The 27,118-nt window shown below is 39.3% G+C and overlaps 1 protein-coding gene across 2 annotated transcripts; it reads left to right on the top strand.

Annotated features, from left to right (window-relative positions):
- Positions 1-1,229: 1,229 nt before the first annotated feature.
- On the top strand, positions 1,230-27,118 carry YIPF6 (Yip1 domain family member 6). 2 transcript variants are annotated; one of them, XM_005673699.4, is made up of 7 exons: positions 1,230-1,338; positions 11,810-11,938; positions 12,985-13,063; positions 16,723-16,765; positions 19,154-19,279; positions 20,180-20,337; positions 22,386-27,118. In XM_005673699.4, exons 2-7 carry the CDS (start codon positions 11,876-11,878, stop codon positions 22,499-22,501), a joined length of 585 nt encoding a protein of 194 aa, XP_005673756.1. In that variant the 5' UTR covers positions 1,230-1,338; positions 11,810-11,875; the 3' UTR covers positions 22,502-27,118. The 2 variants fall into 2 exon arrangements, with proteins under 2 accessions (XP_005673756.1, XP_003484168.1); XM_003484120.5 differs by having other exon boundaries at positions 1,230-1,304.

A 27,118-nucleotide genomic window follows, 5' to 3' on the forward strand; every position in this document is an offset into this window, starting at 1 on the left:
ATTGTTTCTTAAGTTTACTACTTGTGTGCTTTCCTGAATTGCCTACCCCCAAAAAACAAAGCACTCTATTTCACACCCATCCCCTCCCTACTCTGTAAAAAATGGAAAACCGGTATTTATGCGCCCCCACAGGCACCCAGTAGCCTGCATATTGCTTGCATCAATAACGGACCTCATTCCAGCATGGGGTGAGATAAATCGGAGTCTGAAACAAAGTTCCACGATGAGACAGGGAATAGAGGTTGGGACATCCAGGAGTTTTCTTTAAAAAGTTATTCTTAATAATCACCATCTTTCAGTCTGAATATCTTCACTACTTGCCCCAAATCACCTAGCAACTTTGTAAACTGTGGTATGATTAAAACTTTGGCCAATGTATAGAGAAATACTCCCTCCTCTCGGCCTGCCACCAAGGGGGTAAGGGAGAAAAGTAACCTTGGAGGTCGGTGTGAAAACAATATAAAAGTCGAGGAAGGAGTTCCCGTCGTGGCTCAGTGGTTAAAGAATCCGACTAGGAACCATGAGTTTGCGGGTTGGATCCCTGGACTTGCTCAGTGGGTTAAGGATCCCGCGTTGCTGTGGCTCTGGTGTAGGCTAGCGGCTACAACTCCGATTCGACCCCTAGCCTGGGAACCTCCGTATGCCGCGTGAGCGGCCCGAGAAATGCAAAAAGACAAAAAAAAAAAAAAAAAAAAAAAGTCGAGGAAGTGGGAAGCCGCTAGGTGGGATGAGAAGCTCAGGGATTCGGCCAGGCGGGGTGACAGTGGAGGGAGCGGTAGGTAGGGGGGGCTGGATCCTTTCATTCAGCGGCTGGGAAACAAAATCCCTTGGCCGCCGGGGGAGGGGCAGGCCTTTGCCCTAAGGTGTGGTGCTGGGGGGGGGGGGATGGGGGCGGTACCCGGAGCCTACTCTTTGAGAGCCGGAAGCGGGCGCAAGGGGCGGGGGTGGGGAGAGGAGGAAGCGGCGGTCCCAAGGCCGTCGGAGCACGCTGAGCATCTGGATGGAGTATTAAAGGGGGAGCGTATCTAGAAGGACCCGTGGCTCCGAGGAAGGGAAGCGAAGCGACACGGATCTCTTCCCAACCCCCGGAAGACGAAAGACGAAGGCCGACGGCCGTGATCACCAACTGCTGCCAGGCGCCTTTTGGTGACGCGGCCACCGCTCGCAGACGCGCTGACGGACCCCGGCCTCCACGTCGCAGGTTCTGCAAAGGCCTGTGGGAGCGTCCCGAGAGAAGGAGGGCCAAGATGGCGGAAGCGGCGGAGTCTCCTGGAGACCCGGGGACAGCAACGCCCAGGCCCCTGGTGAGCTTGGGATCTGCGACCGAAGGGACCGAGGGTGAGGAGAGTGCACCTTAAGGAAGTCGGGTGACGGGCTGGTTGCCTGAGAGTGCCGGAATCCCTTCCTCCCGGCAGGCCCTTTCTGTACCCGATACCAAAACCAGTCCCAACACTGCACCTATTCTTTGGGGTTCTTCCCTCCCTCGTTCTTTCCACGCCTTCTTGTGAAACTCATTCACTTTCCCTTCCCAGACTCTGAGGCTTGCCCTCCTCCCCTGCATTTTGTTAAATGCCGAGCTTTAAGCAATTTAATTATCTTTGCATCTGCTGTCCCTTCATTTTGTCAAGACCTGTCCTTAGCTCTTGTTGAAGTAGCCGCATTCTGGGATTTATGAGAGATTGTTTCCCATGGGACGTTATAACTTTATTTGCTTCGTGACCCCTCCCCCCATCGTCTTGGTTTAATCCTTGCCCTCCCTGTCGAAGCTCCTTGCAATCCTCTTCATCCTCTTCATGATGCTCTCTTGCTCCTGCCTGTACAGAGGATAGGATTTATATTGCAAATACAAGTCCAAAGCCTGGACAAGTATTTAAGAACACAGGTTTGGGAGTTAAACTTAACTGGTCTGGAATCACTCACTCTGCCGGCTGTATGAATTTGGGCAAGTCATTTCATGGAGAGTATTTCGTTATCTGTAAAGTGGAGATTAAAATACCTTTCTCAAAGAGTTCTTAGGAAGTTAACCTAATTAATGTGAAGTGTCTAATACAACCAGTGCCATAACTGAGGAGTGTAGTCAACTGAACATTCTGCCCTCAGTCCCTCCTCCCAAGCATTTAATTGTCTAGCAGTGTTTAGTTATATAGTAGTTGCTCAGTAAATGGTTCAGCCCTTTCATTTGTTTTAAACTGGCAACTTAACATAGTAGAGGACTAACCTGGGAGTCAGATGAAACTGATTCTAGTTTTCATTCTGCTTACTAGCTCTATTTGTTTTTCTCCTCATTCGACAAATATTTATTGAGCATCCACTATATTCTAGTCACTCTTTAGACACTGGGGATACAACAATGAAAGAAGGTGAGTAGGTCCAAGTTCTCATGGAGCAGTTGTGACCTTGAGGAAATCACTCTGAACTCCAGTTTCCTCACTGGGAAAACGAGGATAGTAACTCATCATAGAATTAGAGTACTAAATCAACTAATACATAGTGCCTGGTATACAATGTAGTTATAGTATATAACGTAGTTACATGTTATAACCATATAACAACCATATAACCATAGTGCCTGATATATAACATAGTTACAGATGTTTAGGTGTTTCATCTAATGTGCCCCACTCCTCTTTTATAAGCTTTCCCCTAATTAATTTTAGTGGTTCTGGTTACTCATTACTCAGTGTCCAATCCACTTGTATTCAACAAGGTTTTTTTTTTTTTCTTTTTAGGGCCACACCCGTGGCATGTGGAGGTTCCCAGGCTAGGGGTCTAATCAGAGCTACAGCTGCTGGCCTATGCCACAGCAATTCCTGATCCAAGCCACATCTTTGACCTACACCACAGCTCATGGCAAGACTGGATCCTTAACCCACTGAGCGAGGCCAGGGATTGAACCTGCAACCTCATGGTTTCTAGTCAGGTTCGTTCCCGCTGCGCCACGATGGGAGCTCCTATTCAGCAATGTTTACTGAACTCCCAGTGTGTGATACCCAATGCTAGTGGCTTTAGGGTGTATAGATGGCCTACCATTATGGTGCTTACAGTCCAATTTGTAGGGATGAGACAGATGTACAATGCTAAAATATGACAATATATAAGAATGGTACACATAAAATACTAAAAAAGTTTAAAAGAAGATGCTATCATGTCTACTTGGGGTGATGAAGCAAGCTATGTGGTAGAAGTTATATTTGAGGGGGCCTCAAAGGATGGGTAGAATTTGAAATTCAAGGTGAGCATAAGAGCTGTCAATGATTGAGAACCTGCTATGTGCCAGGATTGTGCTAGACATCCTCTGCGTGTTTTATAGACTTCACAGCAACTATTTAAGTTAGGTGGTTTTTAAACTGTATTCTATTTGCTGGTGGGGAGATGAGACTCAGAGAAATTTGATCATTTCCCTAGCGTGGCCAGGCTGAAATTTCAACCTAGGTCTGCTTCTGAAGCCCAGACTATTTCTCTTAGTGCTACATAGCCTCTCATGATGAAGGTACAGAGGTTAGGAGATGCTAATGTATTTATAGAATAACTTTGGCTAAAGCAGGGAAGTATTAGGGGTAAACCTTAAAAGATAAGGCTGCTAAGTTAGAACGGCAGTATGGAACAGTGGTTATAGATGTATGCTCTGGGGTCAAATTGCCTAGGTTTTCTTCTCTGCTCTGTCATTTAATTGGCTGTGGAATATTGGGGAGATTACCAAACCCCTCCATGGCTCAGTTTTCCTATCTGTAAAATGAAGATTAAGTGATACTTACAGGGCTGTTGGGTAGATTAAATGAGTTAACACATGTAAAACACTTGGTAGAGTACCTGGCATGTAATAATCATGCGATAAGTGTTGTTTCTTGCTGTTAACTACTATGTTGGGAAGTTTAATAGGCAACAGGAGCCAGTGGAAATTTTTGAGGAGGGAAGGGTTTAAAATCATGAATGTTGGAAGTTCCTGTTGTGGCGCAGTGGAAAAGAATCTGACTAGGAACCATGAGGTTGTGGGTTTGATCCCTGGCCTCGCTCAGTGGGTTGAGGATCCGGCATTGCCGTGAGCTGTGGTATATAGGTCGCAGACGTGGATCTGGCATTGCTGTGGCTGTGGTGTAGGCTGGATTCTACAACTGCGATTAGACCCCCTAGCCTGGGAACCTCCATATACCGGGGGCGTGGCCCTAAAAAGACAACAACAACAAAAAAAGACAAAAAAAATAAATGAATGTTTGGAGAAATCTAGGAGACCAACACAATTGTTGTAGTAGTTCCATGAGGAAGCGATGGCTACCTGGACTTCAGCATAGGCAGGAGATGTGAAGATTTGAGAAAGGCAGAATCCTTCAGGGTTTGCAGTGCTAGGGAGAAATGTGTCTTAGTTCAGTGTTTTTCAAACTTTAACATGCATCTCAGTCATCTGGGAAATCTTGTTAAATGCAGATTCTGATTTAGTAGGTCGTGATGAGGCCTGAGATTCTGCATTTCTAGTAAGCTACCAAGTGGTGGTGCTGCTGCTTCTCCTAGTATCTCATTTTGAAAAGCAAGGCTATGGGCAGATGGGATGACAGTGAGGCCCTGAACAGAAATACAGATGAGGAGAATGAGGGCTCTAAAAGAGTATTCATTTTTGGAAATATTTAGTTTGAGATATTGGCAGGCCATCCCATAGATATATAGCAGACAGTTGGACACTGAAATCTGGATTTAAGGGCTCATAAGCAGTCAGGACTAGAGAGGTTGATTTAGGAGTCATTTGTGTAGAGTTGAAAATACAGAATCTTAGGTAATGCCTGTCTACTGCCTGTCTAGGGAGCAGGAAAAAGAGCCATAGTAATGACTAGCCTGAGGTCTGGAAGGAAGCTGGTCCCAGGTGAAGGTGCTGACTAGAGACCATGCCACTAAGCGCCCCCACCCCAACCCCTTGGAGCCAGGCCTCTTGTACAGAGCTGTTTTCTGCTTGATGCCCCGCTCCCCAACCTTGTTGACTCTTCTCTCTCCAGGATTTTGGTCAGTAGCATGACCCATTGCTCCAGCCGCTTTTTTTTTTGGTCTTTTTTTTTTTTTAATTAAAGGCCACACCCATGGCAAATGGACGCTCCCAGGCTGGGGGGTCCAGTTGGAGTCACAGCTGCTGGCCACAGCCACAGCAACACAGGATCCAAGCCACGTCTGCGACCCATACCACAGCCTACGCTATCACCTGATCCCCAACCCACTGAGCGAGGCCAGTGATCAAACCTGCATCCTCTGGATACCATTCGGATTCTTTACCACTGAGCCTCAACAGGAACTCCTCCCAGCCTCTTTCTTAAGGCTTCAGGCCCTGCTTTTCCTGTGTGTTTTTGGCTCTGCCTCTGCCTGCTCCCCTTATTGGCCCAAACCAGGCAACAAAGTGTGCATGTGTGTTTCTGTGTACGTATGTGCATAAGCCTGCCTGCACAGATGAAGGGGAGGGACATGGGGTCAAAGTCACCTCTGTTTTCCACTGAGGGGCTAGTCAGAGAGCAGGGTCCACTAGCTGAAGGCTTAGTGATGCTGTCTCATTTATTTGGCTGGAGGGCCATGGATCCTGGCTAAGCTCACTGAGCAATGTCACTAATTCTCTGGAGAAGAGACAGGAAGGGTTGGGATGGGGGATGGGTAAGAATCACATGGCCCACTTTAGTGATTGCAGTGACTTCTGAAACCAAGTAGCTGGAGTTAGGGCCAACTTCCCAGGCTAAGGGAACAGTCTTCTATAAGACTGCCCTGGCTTCAGACATTAGCCACATATTTGGAGGTTCCAGGGACTACCCTCACTTTTGACCTACTGGCTACAAATTCAGAGATTCCCATTATCCCCTCATTCTCCTTAATTCGCTAGAATGACTCATGGAACTCAGGAGAATGCTACACTTAAAATTACATTTTTATTATAGAAAAATACACTTTTAATATAGTAAAAGGATACAATCCAAGTTAGCAAAAGGGGGAGATGCATAGGTTGAGGTCTGAGAGGATCCCTAACACAAAGCTTCCTTGTCTTTCTATGGAGTTAGGACAGGACTCTGATACGTCGATGCCTGACAATACTGCCAACCAGGAAAGTTAACTCATGTATCTAGAGTTTTTATTGAGGTTTCATTACGTAGGCATGATTAACTGGATCATTGACTCCCCCCCCCCCCCCAAGAGGCCAGGTTTATACCACAGGACTCAAATGCCCAGTCCTCTAATCTTGTGTTTAGTCTTTTTGGTGTTGTTAGCCCCCATGCTGAGTCATCTCATTAGCATAAACTAGGGTGCCACCAGGACTCGCCTGTTGGCTAAACTATTAGGGCCCACTATGAATAACAAAAATATTACTGTCATTTAGGAAATTTCAAGAGTTTAGAGGCTACCTCCCAGAAACTGGGGACAGAGGCCAGCCAAGTTCTTTCTTTCTTTCTGTTTTTTTGTCTTTTTAGGGCCATACTTGAGGCATATGGAGCTTACCAGGCTAGGGGGTCTAATCGGAGTTGTTGCTGCTGGCCCATGCCAGAGCCACAGCAACGCCAGATCCAAGCCAAATCTGTTACCTATAACACAGCTCATGGCAACGCTGGATCCTGAACCCACTAAGCGAGGCCAGGGATCGAACCTGCAACCTCATGGTTCCTAGTCAGATTTGTTTCTGCTCCGCCACGACGGGAAATCCCCAAATTTTTTATTATGTAACAGTGACAGAGCTTGAATTGACTTTCCTGGAATCTTGAACCTGAACTAACATTTATCTAGCCCCTGCTGTGATTCTGCTACTGTTTTACTTGTATTAAATACATTCCTTCCTCAGGACAACCCTGTGATGATGGTACCATTATCTCAGTTGTACAGATGAGCAAACTGAGACACAGGAAAAGGAACCTGCTCATTGTCACAAAGGTAGTAAATGATGGAGCTAGGATTTGAGCTCAGGCTGCCCGGCTCCAGGAGCTTGCACTCATAACCAAGTCTCTCCAGATACCACATGTTGAGCATTGACTGTGCTAGGTGACATACAGGTGCTAATTCTCATAGCACTGTTGTTTCCATGTGAGGGCAAAGCCCTGTTTGGCTTCAAAGCCCCTTCCTTCTCTACTGCCCTACCTACCCTAGCAGTAGCAGGCAGCAAGAAAACTCAAAACAAGCAATCCTGGAACTTGACAGGGCAGTGTCTTAGTATTGAAGAGAGAATAACAGCTTCAAAAAGGAGTGGTTTATCCATTAAGTGGTGAAGAATACTCAGAGGGCGAAACTGAGAAAGGCTTCTTGTATTTCTTGATTATGAGCTCACTGTTACAAAGCAGTGTCAGTCAAGGTGTAGGAAGACCAGTGCAGATTACAAAGGATTAAGTGAGTGGGAGATCGAACAGAAGTTTGATCAGAGAAGAGGAAAGAAAAGAGAGTAGTTTGAGGGAGTGGCAAAAACAAGGAAATGATATAGTATAAAGAGTAGTATGATGAACTCATGTACCTATCAACACTCTACTGTTCTTATTTCATATATTTCCCCACAACATTTTTTCTGGAGGATTATTTTAACCTTTTTATTTTGAACTAATTTTTGATATAAAGAGAAGTTGCAAAAATGGTATAGAGAGTTCCTATATACCTCACCCAGCTTCCTCTAATGTTAATGTTGCATGTAACAGTAGTACAAGTATCAGAACCAGGAAGTTAATGTTGGTACAACACTATTAAACTACAGATCTTATTTGGATTTTATCAGGATTTCCACAGATGTCCTTCTTTGTTCCAGGATCTCACATTGTATTTAATTGTTATTTTTCCTTAGTTTCCTTCAGCCTGTAATGATTCTTCAGTCTTTTCCTTGTCTTTCACAAACTTTTGTATTTTAAAGCAAACCCAAGACTTATCACTTTACTCATAAGTACTTCAGTATGTTTCTCTAATAGGTAAGGACTTTTTCATTATCTGCTTTGTTATCACACATAACAAAATATTAATAATTCCTTAATGTCATCTCTTCACTTTCTCTCAGTTTTCTAAAAAAAAAAAAAAAAAAGAGGTGTGTTTACAGTGTGTTCAAATCAGAATCCAAATAAGGTCAGCAAATTCTATTTGGTTAATAGGTCTTTTTAAATACATTCTCCTCTTTTTAGTATAATTTATTTGTTTAAATTCAGCCATTTGTCTTGTAGAATTCTCCACTTTCTGTATTTTATTTGACTGATTATATCCTGGTGGTATTCATTTTTAGTATGTGCTTCTGTCCATAGTATTTCCTGTAAACAGATCTAGAGGCTTATATATTTGCGTTCATTTTGGCTTGGGGAAGGGAGGGGAGGGGAGGCAAAAAGAAAAAAGAACTTGGATGGTCCCTAAAATTAGGAATTTTTTTTTTGTTTTCTAACTTTTTATTAAGAAAAAATTCAAACATATATAAAAGTAGAATGATAAAGTAGACCCTCATGTACCCAACCTTCAATATCAATTATCAGTTTATGGCTAATCTTTTTTCTTCTGTAGACCTACCCACTTCCCTTCTATACCATTTTGAAGGAAATCCTAGGCATCATTACATTAGTCAGTATTTGATATATAACTCTAAAAGATAAGGATTCTGTTTTTAAAGAACATAATATCATTAGTACAACTAAAAAATCAACAATTCCCTAATATCAAATGTCTTTTCAGTATTCAAGTTTCTAGTTATCTCCTAAATGTTATATTTTTATAATTTAATATCTGGCCCACTACCTTTTCTGTAAATAAGGTTTCATAGGAGCACAGCCACATGTAATTTTTTATGTATTGTTTCTGCTTTCCTGCTACAGCAGCTGAGTTGAGTAGTTGCAACAGAAACCATCTGTCTTTCAAAGCCGAAATTTACTGTTTGGGTCCTTCACACAAAATGTTTGGTGACCTCACCTTTAGGCTGTCATTTTTTAGAACAGTTAAGAATAAGAAAAAAAAATTATATTTACCTTCATTTAAACCACTTCTGAAAATCTTCATTTCCTTGTGTAAATTCAGATCTCCTTCTGATATGATATTCCTTTCTGAAGATCATCCTTTAACATATCTTGTAGTGCATGTGTCAGCTTTAGCTTATCTAAAAAGTCATTATTTTGCCTTCATTTTAAAACAGTTTTTTGGCCACACCAGTGGCATATGAAAGTCCCTGGTCAAGGGATTGAATTTGAGCCGCAGCAGGGACCTACACCACAGCTTCTTGCCTTCATTTTTAATGGCTGTTTTTGCTGGGTTTAGAATTCTGGGTTGACAGTTTTATTCTTTCAGCACTCTAAAGGTGTATCCATTTTCTTAATGCCATGTGTAGTTTTAGGTGGCATGTCTGTTATCTCTTTGCAAATGTCTTTTTTTCTGTCTGCCTTTAAGATTTTCCTCATTATCTTGGTTTTCAGTAGTTTGAATGGCTAGGTTTGTGGATTTTTGGTTTTGTTCTGTCTTTAGGCTGATTGGGGTTCTCTGGCCTTGGATCTGTTATTTGATGTCTTCTATTATTTGGGTGGAAAATGCAGCCATTATCTTTTCAAATATTTCTTTAGATCCATTATCTTTCTCTCCTTGTGGGATTTCAGTTGTGTACAAATTAGACTATTTAATATCGACCCACAGCTCTTGGATGTTCTATTCTATTTTGGTTTTTTTTCCCTAGTTTTATTGAGATAAATTCACCATCATTCACGCATACACCTTTTCTACTAGAGCTAGATCTTGGAGAGAAACCCACTATTTTATGTAGGAGCAAAGGGAAGACAGAAAACTAAAGAGGAACAGTAAGAAAAACACTGGTAAAACAGTACCCACCCTAAGCACAGGTAAAAGGGTGGTACTTTCTCAGTGATCTTTTCTTTCCCCAGCTGATGTAGACTCTTAATAGTCTGGCCCTGGGATGATTTTCCACCCCTCCTCCAGGGGTAGCAAGATTTTGTCCTTGATGTGGGAACCTTCAATGCATCACCAGCTTCATGTTCCTCTTCTACTAGAGATGGACCAAGACAACAAAGAATTCCTGCCTCCCAGGTCCCCACCACCAAGCCAGCAAGTATGAAGTAACAAGAAACAGCAGTCGAGTGCTAAGGGAGATGCTAGATCTGGTCACAGATGTGGCTTGGATCCCACATGCTATGGCTGTGGCACAGGCCAGCAGCTGCAGCTCCAATTCACTCCTAGCTTGGGAGCTTCCATATATCCCAGGTGTGCCCCAAAAAGCAAAAAAAAAAAAAAAAAGAAAGAAAGAAGAAGAAAAATAAGAACATTCAAATATGTATATATATTTTTATCTCCTCCTTTATTAGATAAATAGTAGCATATATACAAAATTTTCTCCACATTATCTTTTAAATTTAACACACCATAGTTGTTCTTAGAGACATTCCCATTCCTTCTTACAGTTGCATAGCAATCATGTGGACATACTGCACTTTGTTCAATGAGTTCTTTGTTACATTTAGACTATTAGTTTTTTTTGCTCTTACCAGTAGTCGTGTAATAAAGAGCCTTGTGTATATGTCTTTTTGTATTTTTACCACTTGATCTTTAGACTCCCAAAAATGGTGAGTGATCCATATATAAATTTGCTAGATGTCAGATTCATCTTCAGTAGAGTGTAGTACCATTTTGCCTCCCCACTAGCAGCATTTGTGTGTGCTCTTTCCCTTCAGCTTCACTTGGAGAGTATGTTGTCACACTTGGATTTTTGCTGGTCTAACAGGTGAAAATTTTTACTTCAAGTAGTTTTAATTTGCCTTTCCCTTATTAAGAGCATGATTGAAAGTTGTTTTTCGTAAGTTGGTTGAACAATCTTATTCTTCCTAAAATTTTAGTACATTGTCTTGTATTTCATTTACCTCTAACAACTACCCACTAAATATTGTGCCCATTGGGCCAAAAAACACATGAGAACAGATTACTCCTGTTTTCCCAGGAACTAGAAGATGCTAGAGTTTCAGAAGTCACAATAATCAAATTTGACATATGAACATAAGAGTTTGAAAGTTTGCAATCTTGCAAGTCACTTTGGAAATGTCATTTGATCTATGGTTGCCAACAACCTGATAAAAAGTGTATAAATAATGTATTTTGCTATTTCCATGTTCTTCCCAGTTTCCATTTTGACTTCACATAATGCTCCTTTTTAGCCAATAGAGGCCACTAGAGCCCACTAAGGAACAGAAGTGGAACAGAATCATGGATATGCTAAGATGTGATTGCTGAAAGGTCACCTTTTCATAGCTTTGCAGTCTTACTTGCTTATGTCCTGTGAAGCTTTCTTTTTTTTTTTTTTTTGTCTTTTTGTCTTTTTTTTTTGTTGTTGTTGTTGTTGTTGCTATTTCTTGGGCCGCTCCCACGGCATATGGAGGTTCCTAGGCTATGGGTTGAATCGGAGCTGTAGCCACCGGCCTACACCAGAGCCACAGCAACGCGGGATCCGAGCCGCGTCTGCAACCTACACCACAGCTCACGGCAACGCCGGATCATTAACCCACTGAGGAAGGGCAGGGACCGAACCCGCAACCTCATGGTTCCTAGTCGGATTCGTTAACCACTGCGCCACGACGGGAACTCCTGTGAAGCTTTCTTGAGGGCAAGAGAGTGTCTATGCTATTTACTTTATAATTTTTTCCATCATATGCTATGCCCTTCTTTAAGTTAAAAGAAATAAGCATTTGAGAATTTTAGTTAATTGCATTGTTCAGTGTCTGGTGAGCTAATGCCTTACTTTAAAAACTGTATGAAACCCTGCAAAAAAATAGTCCTACTCTCTAGGAAATGATGTTTTTTGGGGGGGAGTCCTGCAGTTTATTACAGGCTATAAAATTTTTTTCCTAATTCTTCTCAGTTTGCAGGCCTTTCAGATATATCTATCTCACAAGACATCCCCGTGGAAGGAGAAATCACCATTCCTATGAGATCTCGCATTCGTGAATTTGACAGTTCCACATTAAATGAATCTGTTCAGAATACCATTGTAAGTTAGACGAGTTGAGGGAAGTTCTGTTCAGTGTCATGGGATAAATAACTAATTGCACTTTGTAATGTTTTTGTTCACTGATTTTCAATGTATTATATTTATTGAAATTTAAGATTCTCCCTTAGAGAATAATTTGGCACAGCCTTTTTGGAAAGCAATTTGGCTGTGATTGATAATAAGAAATTTAAAATATATTTTTAAGGTGATAATTCTTCTTCTCCAGGTATAGTATAAGGAAAAAAGTTTTTTAAATACAAAAAAATATTCTTATAAATACAGAAAATATTTATACAAAGATGTTTGTTACAGTAGTCTTTATAATGGGGGGAAATTAAACCACAGAAGAGTAGTTGGTTAAGTAAATTATGTCTGTGCGGATAGAATGGTAAACAACCATTAAAAACTATGTTCACAAAGGACTATTAATGACATGAAGAAATTTCTAGGTGAAAAAATTAGGACAGAATAACCTTAATTGTATTTTGAAAGGTTATATTTTTATGTCTGTACCCTTCTTTAAATGTCTAAATGTTTAAAAATCCGGCTTCTAGGATTCATTTACCAGCTAAATTAGAAATGTTGCAAATTTATTTTACATATTGTGAAGAATGTGGTGGCTGAGAAGCAGGATAATTGGCCCTTGTGACCTCATCGTGTATGAACTGAAAGTCAGATGCTATGTTTTACAGAGCAGATTTTACTAGTGCTATTATATTTGTTCCTTTAAGTAACATATTAGGAGGGCTATATTCCTCTTTTGCAGAGTTTTAAAAGACAGAACAGATCGTTGAGGTAAAGAGTTAGATGTTGGCTTAAGTAGTTAATCAGAAAAGTTAACAGAAAAAGGAAATAATAGAAAAACCATACCTTTCTGGTTTGTTTGTATAGCGAAGGAATTAAACTGGAGCTATAGCTCTAAAATTCAATGAAGAGCTTCTAGGAGATTGAAGTAGATCGAAATGGAATAAATTTTAGCAAATTAAGTGAGGGGCTGCTTGGCAACCTTGGTCATCACAATACAACAAGTTGTTTATATTTTTCAGATGCGTGATCTAAAAGCTGTTGGGAAAAAATTCATGCATGTTTTGTACCCAAGGAAAAGTAATACTCTTTTGAGAGATTGTAAGTATATGAGGTTTTTGAGGATTTACTATTTTTCGCCATACCTTATCCTAAGTAGGCTCTGGGGTAATAAAACTAATATCATTTTGCAGGACAAAAAAATATTAAAAATATAAAATCAGAGTTCCAGTCGTGGCTCAGCGGAAATGAATATAACTAGTATCCATGAGGATGCAGGTTCGATCCCTGGCCTCGCTCAGTGGGTTAAGGATCCGGCATTGCTGTGAGCTGTGGTGTAGGTTACAGACAAGGCTCGGTGTTGCTGTGGCATGGGCTGGCAGTTGCAGCTCCAATTCGATCCCTAGCCTGGGAACTTCCATATGCGATGGGTGTGGCCCTAAAAAGACAAAAGTTATATATATAAAAAATATATATATATATTGAGTATATAAATGAAATTTTTGAAAAGACTTAAAAATTTAGAGTGGAATTTTAAAGATTGGAAGATTTTGCTTAATATATTGTCCTTATCGATAAATATTGACTGTATATTCTCACCTTCTATAATGGACACTGCAAAAAATATTTCTGGAAGTGGCAAACACATAGGGACTTTGTTCAAATTAAGAGCTGACTATCTCCAAGGGAAAGGCAAAATGTTTAAATATTAAATTAGAATAATAGCTAATACCCATTTAGGATTAACAAATTAATTGTACTTTATTGACATTTCTGTTTTCAGAATGGTCATTTACTCTGTTGACTGCTTTCTTTAGGAGTTTTGCAGTAAATTATCTGTTATTTACAATTGATTCTTAAAATTGGTAGACCTTTTTCTTTTCACGCATTCTTGATTTCCTTAGTAATATTTATCCAAAAAATTGAATCAGTTATTTGAGAGTAGTAACAGTATCATAAGTGTACCTTCTCTTTTGGCAGCATTTCAGCTGTAATACAGGGATGTCAAATTATGGCAAATGTGCCATCACTGTATGGAGATTGGATGCAGTGTCAGAATCATCTTCAACACAGTATTCTGTGGATTGGAGCTGACATGTGAATTGCTATTACTACCTAATAGAAAGGTCATGGACAAATCTGGGTTTAAATAGTGTTTTCATCACTAGATGTGTGATCTCAGATAAAATAGTTAACTTTTCTGAGGTTGAACTTTCTTCCTCTATTAAAGTAAAAATAATGACACGTACCTACTCGAGGATTAGAGATGTAATGCATATCAGCCACCTCACACATCATCTGCCATTTAGTAGACCCTCTATAAATGTTAGCTACTATTCTGGGGCATTCCCCTCACCATATCTTTTTTAATCCTTACAACAGCCTTGTGAAGTAAGAGTTATTGTTCTTGTTTTACAGATGAAGAAAATGAGTCTCAGGGAAGCCAAAAATATCTTGTCAGTATCACACAAGCAGGATTAGAACCCAGTTTTCAGGTTCAGTGCCCTTTCTACTCTATCACTGCCATCCCAGATGTGACACTATCCTTCCAACTGCTGCTGTGGCTCAGTTCAGAGCAAAGTTGCTTCAGTCACGATGCAGAACCAATGTGTTAGTTTGCTGATTAATAATCATATGGCTATGTCACATGTTAAGATCCATTCCCAAACCTTGTGGGGATGGTTAAGGCTTGCACGGAGGGTAAGTCACAGCCAAAATTTGTGCTTCTGCCCTGCCTTGTTATCATTGAACTTGGCAAAGTGGCAAGGAAAAAAATTCACAACTTAAAAATAATTTTAAAAACAACAACACAATGAGATACCACTTCAGATCCATTAGGGTGGCTATTATGAAAAAAAAAATAGAAAATAGCAAGTGTTGGAGAGGATGTGAAGAAATTGGAACCTTTGTGCATTGCTAGTGGGAATGTAAAATGGTACAGACACTGTGGAAAACATCATGGTGGTTCCTCAAAAAATTACATACTTAACCATATGAATCAGTACTTCTATTTCTGGGTATACTCAAAAGAAGTGAAAGCAGAGATTCAGACATATTTGTACACTCATGTTCATAGCAGCAGGCAGAAACAACTCAGATGTCCATCAGTGGATGGATGGGTAAGTAAAATGTGGTATATAAACCATGGTATATACATTATGGGATATTACTCATCCTTAAAAAGGAGTGAAGTTCTGACACATGCTACAACGTGGATGGACCTTGAAGATATTATACCGATAGAAAGTAAAATGATGTTTGTCAGAGGCTGAGGGAGTATTGGGGAGTATTATTTCATGTGTTGGAGTTTCAGTTTGGGAAGATGAAAAAGTTCTGGAGATGGATAGTGTGATGCTTGTGCAACAATGAAGCTCAGTGCCTGTACATTTAAAAGTGACTGACATGGTAGATTTTGTGTAATACGTGTTTTACAAGAATAACTACTTGTAAAAATAAAATACTTTAAAATACAGTGTTTTTTACAAATTAAAAACAATCTTCAGTGCATTAAAAAAAAGCCACCGTTTTAATGTCAGTTGTACTTGAATTCAATTTTTCATTTAGTAAATTAAAAAATTTATTAAGAACAGTAATAGTTTATTAGAGTGTTAGGATTATGGTTTTTTTTAAACATTTTCCACAAACTGTCCTCAGTGATAATCAGAATTACTTACTTTAAAAAATGATGTGGAGTTCCCATTCCGCTCAGTGGAAACAAACCCGACAAGCATCTATGAAGATAGGGTTCAATCCCTGGCCTCGCTCAGTGTGTTAAGAACCAGGCATTGCTGTGAGCCGTGGTGTAGGCCAGCAGATGCAGATCCAATTTGCCCCCTAGCCTGGGAATTTATATATGCTGCAGGTGCAGCCCCCCCCCCAAAAAAAAAGCCAAAAAAATGATGTGTTCACATATGCATACTTCTTTCAGGTAAAGTTACATACATGTGAGGTAAAAGTTAGAAGTGGTATGTGTACCTTTTTTTCATATTATTTGAGGAAGATAATTGTGCTTAAGCTCTTTGTTACTGAACTGTTGTGTTAATCGCCCAACAGCTCTTTCTTGAGAATCACCATGCTTAGAACTGATGTTGACAGAGCTTTTATAGTTTTCAGAAAGCTTTCATAGTATATGTTAACGTTTAACCCTATGGAATTACCAATATTGGACTCTTTTTCCAGTTATAAGAACAGCAATTCTGTGCTAGTTCAAGGTAGTAATTATAAAAGGGAAGCAGTGTTGCAGAGTAGAAAGGACTTGGTAGTAGGAATCAGAAGATCTACATTCTGATCCCACCCCCACACCTAACTGTTCAGGTAAAATTGGGCAAGTCACTTCTCATCTTCATTTTTCATATTTGTGAGGTCAGCTTGATTATACTTCCCTTGTCTAATGTATTCTCAGATTGGTGAGGTGACTTGGCTTTAGTCTTTCTGGTGGTGTGGTGTGGGGCATATAAGTCTTTTGACTCTTTGCCCATTGGTCTTTAACTCCAGCATGCTGGAATGTGGCCTAGTTAAGCAGGTAGGGAAAGGGGTGATTTGTGGTATATGAAGTAAACAAAACATATAGGATATGTGGAGAAGGGCATTCAGAATGGGGAGCAGGGAAGGCAAGTAGAGGCCTGGGAGAGATGGGAAGGCTTTGAGCAGACAGAGAAAGCCTCGATGTCTGAATTCCAAGGGTGGGATAAAGACAGATAAAGATAGAAAATACTACATGGTTGTGTCTTAACCATCTTCTGTCTTTTCTTACTTTGTAGGGGATTTATGGGGCCCTTTAATCCTTTGTGTGACACTTGCATTGTAAGTACTTATATTTCCTTTTTTTGTCATTTGAGATAGATTAGACTTTTTTCATGGAGTTTCAAAATTGAAAGGGATTTTGACTGAATAATTCATTTAGGACTTCTGTGACATATTGTATTCTTTATGTATTTAAATCTAAAAAGTCGTGTACCTTTCTAGATCAGTTCAGAGAGTGTTGGAATTTAACAATATGAAAATTATGCCCACCTTTGTTTACCAATGACTTCTTAGCTTGTTTTAGCCATTTCTTTCATTTTTTTGTTTTGGCCACACTCACGGCATGTGTAAGTTCTGGGGCCAAGGGTTGAACCCACGACACAGCAGTGACCTGAGCCACTACAGTGACAACTCCGGACCCTTAACCAATTGTGCCACCTGGGAACTCCTGTTTTAGCCATTTCTATTCAACATTTATTCACTCTCATGTACCTCTCCATAATTAAACTAAGTGAATTAAATATCTGTGGGTTTAAGCACTGTATATTTGTAAACATAATTCTTTTTAAATTTTACTAAAAATGTAAGTGAGAATAAATTAGAAATGGTAGAGTTCAAAGCAAAATCATGTTTCACACACATTGTATGTAAAAGGAAAAGGACAGAAGAAGGAAAACAAAGTTCCACTGGAGAGAAGAATATAACCATTGGTAGAGTAGAAAAAATACTGCACTAGGATTCACTTCTGAGTTCTCACCATAACTCTGCTATCAGTAGAGTGACTTTGGTCTATTAATAACTAAAATTTGTGTAAGGATTTTTCTCAGCTAACAACAGGTTTCTAAATAACTTTGCTTATCTTATCCTCAGTAACAAGAAGTGAATATTATTTTCCTTTTTTGACAAACAAGCTCAGGTTCAGGGAAACTGAGGCCTGAACCAAGGTCACATAATCAGTGGTAGACCTGGGATTCGGCCTCAGGTTTCCTTGACTGTCCATTCTCCACCCCTGTGATTATTACACACCTCTTCCCACCTAACCTCTCTGGGTCTCCTTTTCCATATTGATAGAAGGAAATGGTTGAGGGTCTTTTCCAGGCCTAACCTGTTATGATTCTAAATTCAACAAGTTTCTTACTGGCTTCTCTACCCATTTTAAAATGTAAGTCAAGCATATAGCAATTTAGGTAAAAATATAGAGTGCTATATCTTATGCTTAAAATAACCACATCAAGGGAAATAATCCAATGCCTTGATGAAAGGGTTTATATTAGAAGCTCTGAGCATATACTGTTTTATTTTTAAAAAATTAACCTTACAGATTGTGGAGTTTAACCCCACTAATATCCAGAGAAGAAAACAGGAAATCAAGTGATTTGCTCCAGTTTACATATCTAGTGACAGAATTTGGATCAATATCTCAGTCTCTTGCCTTCCAGGCAAGTTAATGTTCTTTCCATAATGCCATGCTGAAGCAGTAAGGGATCCAGCCAACAAGTGACAAGGGCCAGCATTCTTTGCCTTGAATTGTGAGGACTCAGAATGGAATATGCAGAACTGTAGAATACAAAAACCTGTACTGGCAAATAGCATAGTAAAGCAAAACTTACTGTGGGAACTTCTCTATACTTGGTAATAAGAAGAGGTTGCGAGCTTGATGATGTTTCTTCTTGTTTTACTGAAAAAAGAAATGAAAATACAAGTGTTCTAAGTCCAAAATTCAAAACAATTTACATCTGTAACTTCTTAGACGAAGAGAGGATGTTTCAGTGACTGAATACTCAGTTTCGAAGCAAAACCTTTTAGTGGTAATCTGATTGTTTAAATCCACAGCTAAATAGGTTTGTAGACTTTTTCCATTTTTAAATCCAGAACTAGAACCTTAAGCCAAGGAGTATAAAATCAAATGTGTACATGCATGAATTGTGAATTGGTGATAAGAAGCCCTTGCAAGGGAACCTGTGGCTGTGTCAACTGCATCTGACTGTTGCCATGTGGAAACACAGGCCCAATGTTAAAAACTCTAATGATTTTTCAAGAAAATCCAGAAATACATATTTTATGTGAAACCTCCCAATTTTAAATAATGTCAACTTGAATTTAAGACCATTCTAAGTACTATATGGACCAACAACCTCATGTCTGTGAGCCACATTTAGCCCTTCAGTTTATACCCTCTGCTTAAAAAAAAAAAGTCTTCAGTAATTTGTTTAAACATTCCCATAAGGCCAAATGGAGTACTCCTTGTAGTCCTGAGGCATTTAGAATTTGAAATAATGGGAGCCTTGCCATATACTTCTGGCGTTTTCCTTTTGTACAACCTGCTTGTTATAAATCTTCAGGTAAGGTATAGGGCAGCACCCTGATTCAAAGTTTGAGAACCTGTTCTTTAAGTTTGTTGCTCTAAATAAAAGATTAGGCAATTCTCATGCCATTTCCTTATTGCAGAATGCTTCAGAGAGGCTCTGTAGATAGCGAAAAAGATGGAGGGCCCCAGTTTGCAGAAGTGTTTGTCATTGTCTGGTTTGGTGCAGTTACCATCACCCTCAACTCAAAACTTCTTGGAGGAAACATGTGAGTATTATTAAAATGCATATGTTTTCCCTTGCCAGGTTGCATATCTTAGACTCTTAAGGAAATCTGGCTAGTTTTGTGTTCTTCAAAAAGAAAAATCAAAATAAATGAAAACCAAAGAGGAAGTTCTCTTAAAACCACTGAACAGGGATTACCTAGTTGAATTAAATTATCTAGGGCCCTTTGATAAGCTTCAGATGCTCTCTCTCCAGCCATTGAAATCATAGGCAAAGTTTTTTGTGTTAGAAGATTATGTTTATCTTTGGGAACAGATGGTCCATAGCTTTCAACAAATTTTCTTTTTTCTTTTTTTTTTCTTTTTGTCTTTTTAGGGCTGCAGTGGCAGCATATGGAAGTTCCCAGGCCAGGGGTCAAATTGGAGCTATAGCTGCCAGCCTACACCACAGCCACAGCAATGTGGGATCTGAGTTGCATCTGTGATCTACACCATACCTCACGGCAATGCTGGATCCTAAACCCACTGAGTGAGGCCAGGGATCGAACTTGCATCCTCATGGATACTAGTCGGGTTTGTTGCCGCTGAGCCATGACAGAAACTTCTCAACGAATTTTCAAATATTCACATAGATCTATAAACCAGAAAAGATTAAGAAACAGCATCTTAGAGGTTCAGTGGGAGAAAGAGGTCTCTAGGAATTAGAGTAGATCATCTGGTATTTTAGATGGCTGACTCTTCAAGTGTTTAAGAGGAGAAGAGGAGGGAATGGGGAGAGAAGCTGAAGCATATGTTTAATACAGAAGCCTATCCTCATAAAGTTGATGTATTATTTATGTGGAGGAGGGTAATAGTCTATGGTACATAGAAATCTGTGTAATAAACTGTATCATGGTACAGATTAGCTATATTTATGATCTTTATGGATGTATGTTGTTTTTTAGATCTTTTTTTCAGAGCCTCTGTGTGCTGGGTTACTGTATACTTCCCCTGACTGTGGCAATGCTGGTTTGCCGACTGGTACTTTTGGCTGAGCAAGGACCAATAAACTTCATGGTCCGGCTTTTTGTGGTGATCCTGATGTTTGCCTGGTCTATAGTAGGTAAGAACATACTTACCTCCTTAATAGCAGAGCAGACCAAAACAGGCAGAGATGAAGACCAGATGAGGAGCAGTGTAACTTATAGGCCACATGTGAGTGACATGATTCTTACCATTGTCGTCCATAGAACTGTCACCTCTCAGTATAGGCATTGATAGGGATAATGTTCCTCTTAGATGGCTGTCTGGACTTTGGAGATGTGGAGAGTCACATCTTTATTTATTTATTTTTTTTATTTTTTCAATCCTTAAATAATGGATAGGGTTGGGACGGGAGATTACACCAGACCTAGCTTAGTCCTGGCATATATATAGGAGGCATTGGTGACTTGGGAAATGTTGTGAGCCTTTTCCTGACAAATGAATTACAATAATAGCTAGCATTTACCAATTGCTTATTATAGGCCAAGGACTGTTGTATGTTATATGTATTATCTCATTTAACCCTCACAACAACCCTAATAAATAAAAACTGTTATTAATTGGCCCCATTTTTATAGATGAGGAACAGACACAGGTTAAGCAGCTTGGCCTAGGACACAAAATTCATAAATAGGGGAATCAAGTTTCAAACCCAAGCAGACCACATATCTGTTTAGAACTATATTCTACCTCCCAGTATAGGTTTGTTAACTGTCATTATATAGTATTTTTCTGCTTCAGTAGAAATTTCTGCGAAAGACTAGTGAGAACCTATAGCAGTGGTAATGAATACTATTTGCTTATTGTTTGTACATTCCTAAAATTCTTAAATTCCACCTCAAACTGGAAGTGTTCCCTAGCTTATTTAATGATAGACAGACTGCCTAATTTTAAGTTCAGTACGTCTCTTTGTTCTGTAACATGGTTAAAAACCAAGAAGTAATCTAAAACTAAGGTCCAAAAGTACCAGAATTGATATTCCAAAGAATATTATATTAAATATTGTTTAATGTTTAATATTGTATGAAACTTGGGCACCTTATCCATGGAAGAACCTCTTATTCCCTCACTTTGAGTCTGCTAATTTACTATACATGTAGTTCTTTTTTTTTTTTTAATTTTTTTTTTTTTTTTTGTCTTTTTGTCTTTATAGGGCCGCACCCACAGCATATGGAGGTTCCCAGGCTAGGGGTTTAATCATCGGAGCTACAGCTGACGGCCTCTGCCACAGCCACAGCAATGCACAGGATCCTTAATCCACTGAGTGGGGCCAGGGATCGAACCCACAACCTCATGGTTCCTAGTTGGATTCATTTTCGCTGCACCATGACGGGAACTCCCATGTAGTTCTAAATAGCTTAGTTATCTAGTAACCAGGCTTATAACAGTTCAGCAAGTAGAATTTTGGAAGAGAGAGAGGTTCCTGTAAGCATTCATACTTTAATTTAGCAAATATACATTAAGCACAAACTGTTTTGGACATTGTGCAGGCACGGTCTCTATCCTCTGAGTTCACAAGCTAGGCGTGTAAACTCTTAAGGGCAATAAAGTGTTCCAGGAAGGTGATGAAAGTCTGTGCAGGGTATATTGGGGACATATAAGAGGTAAGTGGGCAGTTCTACCTGGGGGTGGTGGGGAGGGCAGGATACTAGATGGTTGTTCAGGAAAGAGTTCCTTGAAGGGTGTTTACTCATGAGTAGATAAAAAAGATGAGTAGGTATTTCTTGGATGGACCTGCAGAACGGCATCTGAAAAAAGCTGATAACTCAGAACAATTACTAAAAAAACAGCAGTGTGAGGCCATTTGCCACAGGAGCTTTGTAAGCTTGTTCAGCACAGATCAATAACTTCCCAGAAAGGGGAAAGAAACCCCTTTTAGAAAGCTTTCCATCTAAAATGTTTGAAAACTCTCAAAGCTTTGATACTTGAAACAAGCAGCCCTCAGCTGACTGGAAAACTCTGCTGCCAAATGCCTTTTTCTCTGAGGATCACAAATATAACTGAACATGTAGTATATAATTCTTCGCCCCATACTATGCCAAGTACATTCAGGTTTAGTAAATGTTAGTAGTTGTGTCAGTCTTATTGTATTAAATATTCCTTTTTGTTTTGTTTTGTTTTGTTTAGCCTCTACAGCTTTTCTTGCTGATAGCCAGCCTCCAAACCGCAAAGCCCTTGCTGTTTATCCTGTTTTCTTGTTTTATTTTGTCATCAGTTGGATGATTCTCACCTTCACTCCTTAGTAAATCAGGAAATGGAAATTAAAAACCAAGGAATTCAAAGCTCATCTGAAAGATGCAGTTCACCATGGAGCTTTGCCTCTGGCCCTCTTTTGTCTAATTTTGAAGGTATTTGGTAACTGGGTACGTGAGGAGATTAAAAGGGAGCCATAAAGCACCATCACCATTTATGTAAGGAACTGACCTTTGAAAGGCTGTCCTTTACCTTTTAATATTATTTCTTTAAAATACATGTGCATAGTACACACAGTCTCATGCCTCCTGAGGCATAATGGGGTCACCGTGGTCCATTTGGGTGACAACCAGTGACTCAAGAAGCACATGGATACATCCTGCAAGTTGAATATAGTTGGTAACTATATTTTTAGTTTTGAGAATACCAGTTCAGGGTGCAGCTCTTAAACACATTGCCTTATGACTATTAGAATATGCCTCTCCTTTCATAAATAAGAAAGGATATCTATCCATTTTATTTCTCTTAAGCTTAAAAAGACAATGACAGAGGTTGGGAAGGGGGTTCATAGATGTGGGAGGAAAAAACATGAACTAACCAAAATTCAGATTTTGATTAGAGAAAATTCTGCACTTGTTGCTTAAAAAAAAAAAAAAGCAGAGGACATCTAAAACCTAAGCTTTTTTAGTCTTTCTGTATAGTTACCCTTCTGTGCTTCATTAGCACTTCATTGACACTCTTAACTTTTAATCTTATTCCCTAGTTCTGCATATGCAAGCTATTAGCGGTCAACATATAATTTTCCTTTGACTGAAGCTCTCAGTGGACTGACCAATGCTTGAACTTATCCAAGTAGAAGATCTCAGAAATTTAGATTGGTAGGTCCCTAATGCATATTATTATGTGGGCACCTTCTCTTAAGGGTAGAATGAGGTGGTTTGCATAGAGCATAGCTCTAAGGAACCCTTTGCTATTCTGTGTAGTCTGGCCTCTAAGTAGAAAGTAAAGCTAAATCAGAAGCCTGCATTTGACCATGTGAACATGGAGGGATTTAGTGTTCCGATGGCTGATTCACAGAACGTCTAGATGCTTAGAGCATAACATAAGATGAGTTGAGCTGCCACCTTTTTTCATAGTGGGCTTAGCAGTTTTCATTAGGTATGGTTTTTTGGGTTGGGAAATGTCAATTTATTTTGTTGGATTTAGACTTTATTTGTAAAGCCACTTAGCTCTCCTTTAGACAAGTACTTTTTTGCACATAAGCACCGACTTGTATTCTCAGCTATTTATGCACGCAAGTATGAAGGCTTTTTAGAGAGCGGGGTGTCTGGGACATGCTGATTCTGAGCTAATCATGGCTCCTTTAAGGTAATATGAGCTGCTGCCTTCTATAAATTGCACAGTGAAGAACTCTTAATAGACAAAGATTAGGAGTCAGGCAGAAAACATTTGTTGTAAATATGCAGTTACTTATAAAGATAGGAATTTCTTATTCTGCATTTTTTCTTTATCACAGAATTTAAATATTTATTCATTTGTATTTAAAGACAACCTACACATAGATATATAATTTTAAAGACATTTTCTCCATCCCTTGATTAACCTAATGAACAGTACTAGGACAGATGAGTTCTTGGAATGATATTCAACTACAAAGCGTTACAAAGTTGGTCCCCTCTGTTTCAGCCTTGTTCAGATATTTGGGTACTGTGTTTGTATTTATTTCAATGTCCCTTTTAAATTTCAAAATGAACCCTTTTAGGATAAAGCCAGAGTTTCAGTCTTGCACTGATAAAATATTTTGAAATTGGTTCTAATTTTGAACTTGGTCGTAAATTATCCATTTCCATTGTCTGAAATTTTCTAACTTCCCACTAAAAATAACTGTCTTCCAAAGTTGTTTCCTAATCTCTCTCAATGATTATAATGTAAAATTAAAGAAATAACCATACTTCTCAAAAGGGAATTAAATCTTTACTGAATTTCACTCAGGCTAAATATTTGGTCAGAAATTCCTAAGGCCACAACTTTGGTGGGCTTTGTGTGTGTGTGGTGGGAGTAGGAGGGCGATGAGTAATGCATATTGACTGTTAAGGCAACTCGTTCTGTGTTTTAATCTGTTACTTTTGGGAATAGTTTTATTGATTTAAATGAAGGTGGGTAAAATGGAGATTTAATTATCTTTCTGAAAATGAGTGGTCAGCTTGATGATGTAAATAAATATTTTCTTAATATATGCAAAAAAGTGCATTGCTTTCTGTCACAGAAGACCTGAGTATCTGGAAGTTGTAACCCTCAACACAACTTTCCCTAATTTGCTGCAGAGGCACATGGCTAATTATAGAAAGGAAGACTAGAAGGGAAGGGGACTGCAGCAAAGGAAACCTGTTCCAGGAAATGGAAGGTTTCCTGTTTTAGATGAGATGCACGTGTTTGAGCATCATTGCTTAATGTGGTGCATTATTTCTGTTGTGGCCTATCACTTGCTGCTCCTACTTCTGAGATTGAGACTCCATGTTGTCACATTCTTTAGCAATAGGAAAGGTTAACTGGGTTTAATTGCTATTCAGATTATAAAAACCCAATTGGTGTGAACATCTTTGAATGTGTAGTGTATTCTTAAAAGTCCATCATTAATTGTCAAGTCTTTTGCCTCTTAAGTGGCTTACTCTGTGAATTGAATTTGATCTTTTCATTGTGATAGGGATTTTTGTTCAGCAGGGTGAGGTGGGTCACAGGGCATGGGGCTAGTAAGCAGTTACTGTTGACTATATTTGTCTTTTTATAAGGTGTCCCCAAAAATGTGAATAGAAGCCTCTATTTGAGGGTTTAATTATGTACTTTATATAATCTAGGTATTAACTGTATTTAGACTTGCTGTTTAATTCCTGGAGGTGAAGATGAAAATCTGTCATTTCAAATTCTTGGGTAACATCAAGTCATTGGAATTTATCTAAAGCCTATCTTGATGTGATCGGATGTCCATTGCATGTAGTTGTTTTATTCCTGAGTAAAATACTGAAATTGTGCTTCTTAATTAAACTGTTCATTTCTGAGACAATTTGGATAGAAATAAATGTGTGAAGTTAATCCATATATGTAAATTAGAAATACTTCTCTAGATTCTGTGGGCTTTTATTAAAAATAAAGAATTTCAAGGGATTTACTTAGGCCATAGCATGGCTGAATAATAATGTGACAATAATATTACTACTAATATTAGCTAACATTTATTGGGCACTTACTATGTGCCAGACACTATTCTATTTTTTTAAGAATTTTTTTATGAAAGCTTTATTGTGATACACTCTACCATAAAATTCACCCTTTTCAAGTGATGTAAAATTCAGTGATTTTTCAATACACTCACATCATTTTGCAACTGTTACTGCGATCGCATTTTAGAACATTGCTATCACTCCATAATGAAACCTCGTTATCCATTAGCAGTCACTCCTTTTTCCTAGCACCTGGCAACATTAATCTGCTTTCTGTGTATTGATTTGACCAGGCAAATTCTTAAGTGCTTTTTTTTTTCCTATTCTGGGGCCACACCCACAGCATATGGAGGTTCAGGCTAGGGGTCCAATAGAAGCTGTAGCCGCCGGCTTATGCCAGAGCCACAGCAACACAGAATCTGAGCCGCGTCTGCAACCTACACCACAGCTCAGGCAACGCCGGATCCTTAACCCACTGAGCAAGGCCAGGGATTGAACCTGCAACCTCATGGTTCCTAGTTGGATTCGTTAACCACTGAGCCATGATGGGAACTCCTTAAGTGCTTTTCATGCATCTCCTCCAACCCTTAACATAAAGTGCTACACTCCTCATTTTACTGGTAGAAAATCGAGGCTCAGAAAGGTTAAGTAAATTGTCCAAGGTCACACAGTAAACTGATTAAAATGGGAAAACACATTAGCTGAGATCATAGTAGGACACATGTTGAATTGCATTGTTATGCACATGAAATGACTATACCTCCTCCCCAGGGTATGTTCCCTGTTATTAGCCATTGCAACCTACAGCTCACTGGAGGTCAATAACTCCTTTTTTCTTCAGTACTAGAACACTGTATTAGCAGCATCTGAGAAAAACACAAGAGCTATTGTACATTGGGAAGAGTTAGGTTTGCTGCCCTTATTCCTCTTTGAGCACCTTTTTTCATCTTCTCACCACCACCAGATACATACACCCCTCCCCTTTTTCTCAAAGTCTTAAGAATCAAACAATTTCTGCCTCTTTCATTTTAATTCTCCTAGAAGGATGGTTAACACGTCAAAATTTAGCTTGTCTGTTCAGGTGTTTATAGTCAAGAGATACAATTGGTCACATGTAGTACCATCAATATTCCTAAGACCTCAGCGGTTATGAGAATAGAATGCCTTTTTATTTGGGTTAAACTAGGTGGGGGGAGAGAAAAAACACAGTAAAGGCTTTGCCTTAATGAAATCACTGCTCCAGCCTGGTAGGAAGTGGCCACATGCTGCTCTTGTTCACTCTGTTCTTTTTTCAGAGCCCTTGTACTCTGCACCATCACTGCTGGTAATTTCTTGGTCCTCTTCATACTGTTTTAATCTTGATCTTTCCTATAAAGAACCTGTGAAAGTATAAAGCTGTAAAATGATTTGTGGATTTTAAATGTGCAAATAAACACTGGAAAATGAAAA

The sequence above is a fragment of the Sus scrofa genome, chromosome X, assembly GCF_054392235.1.
Source record: "Sus scrofa isolate SSC_HxYL_T2T_F1_AM1 chromosome X, Sscrofa_HxYL_maternal_Yorkshire_Landrace_v2.0, whole genome shotgun sequence".
In the NCBI taxonomy this organism is placed as follows: Eukaryota; Metazoa; Chordata; class Mammalia; order Artiodactyla; family Suidae; genus Sus; species Sus scrofa.

Excerpts from the sequence above, each read along its gene's own strand:
- YIPF6 (XM_003484120.5), top strand. The coding sequence starts at position 1,248 with ATGGCGGAAGCGGCGGAGTCTCCTGGAGACCCGGGGACAGCAACGCCC. Across the intron at positions 19,280-20,179 it reads AAACTTCTTGGAGGAAACAT|ATCTTTTTTTCAGAGCCTCT; the intron begins GTGAGTATTATT and ends GTTGTTTTTTAG. Across the intron at positions 20,338-22,385 it reads GTTTGCCTGGTCTATAGTAG|CCTCTACAGCTTTTCTTGCT; the intron begins GTAAGAACATAC and ends TGTTTTGTTTAG.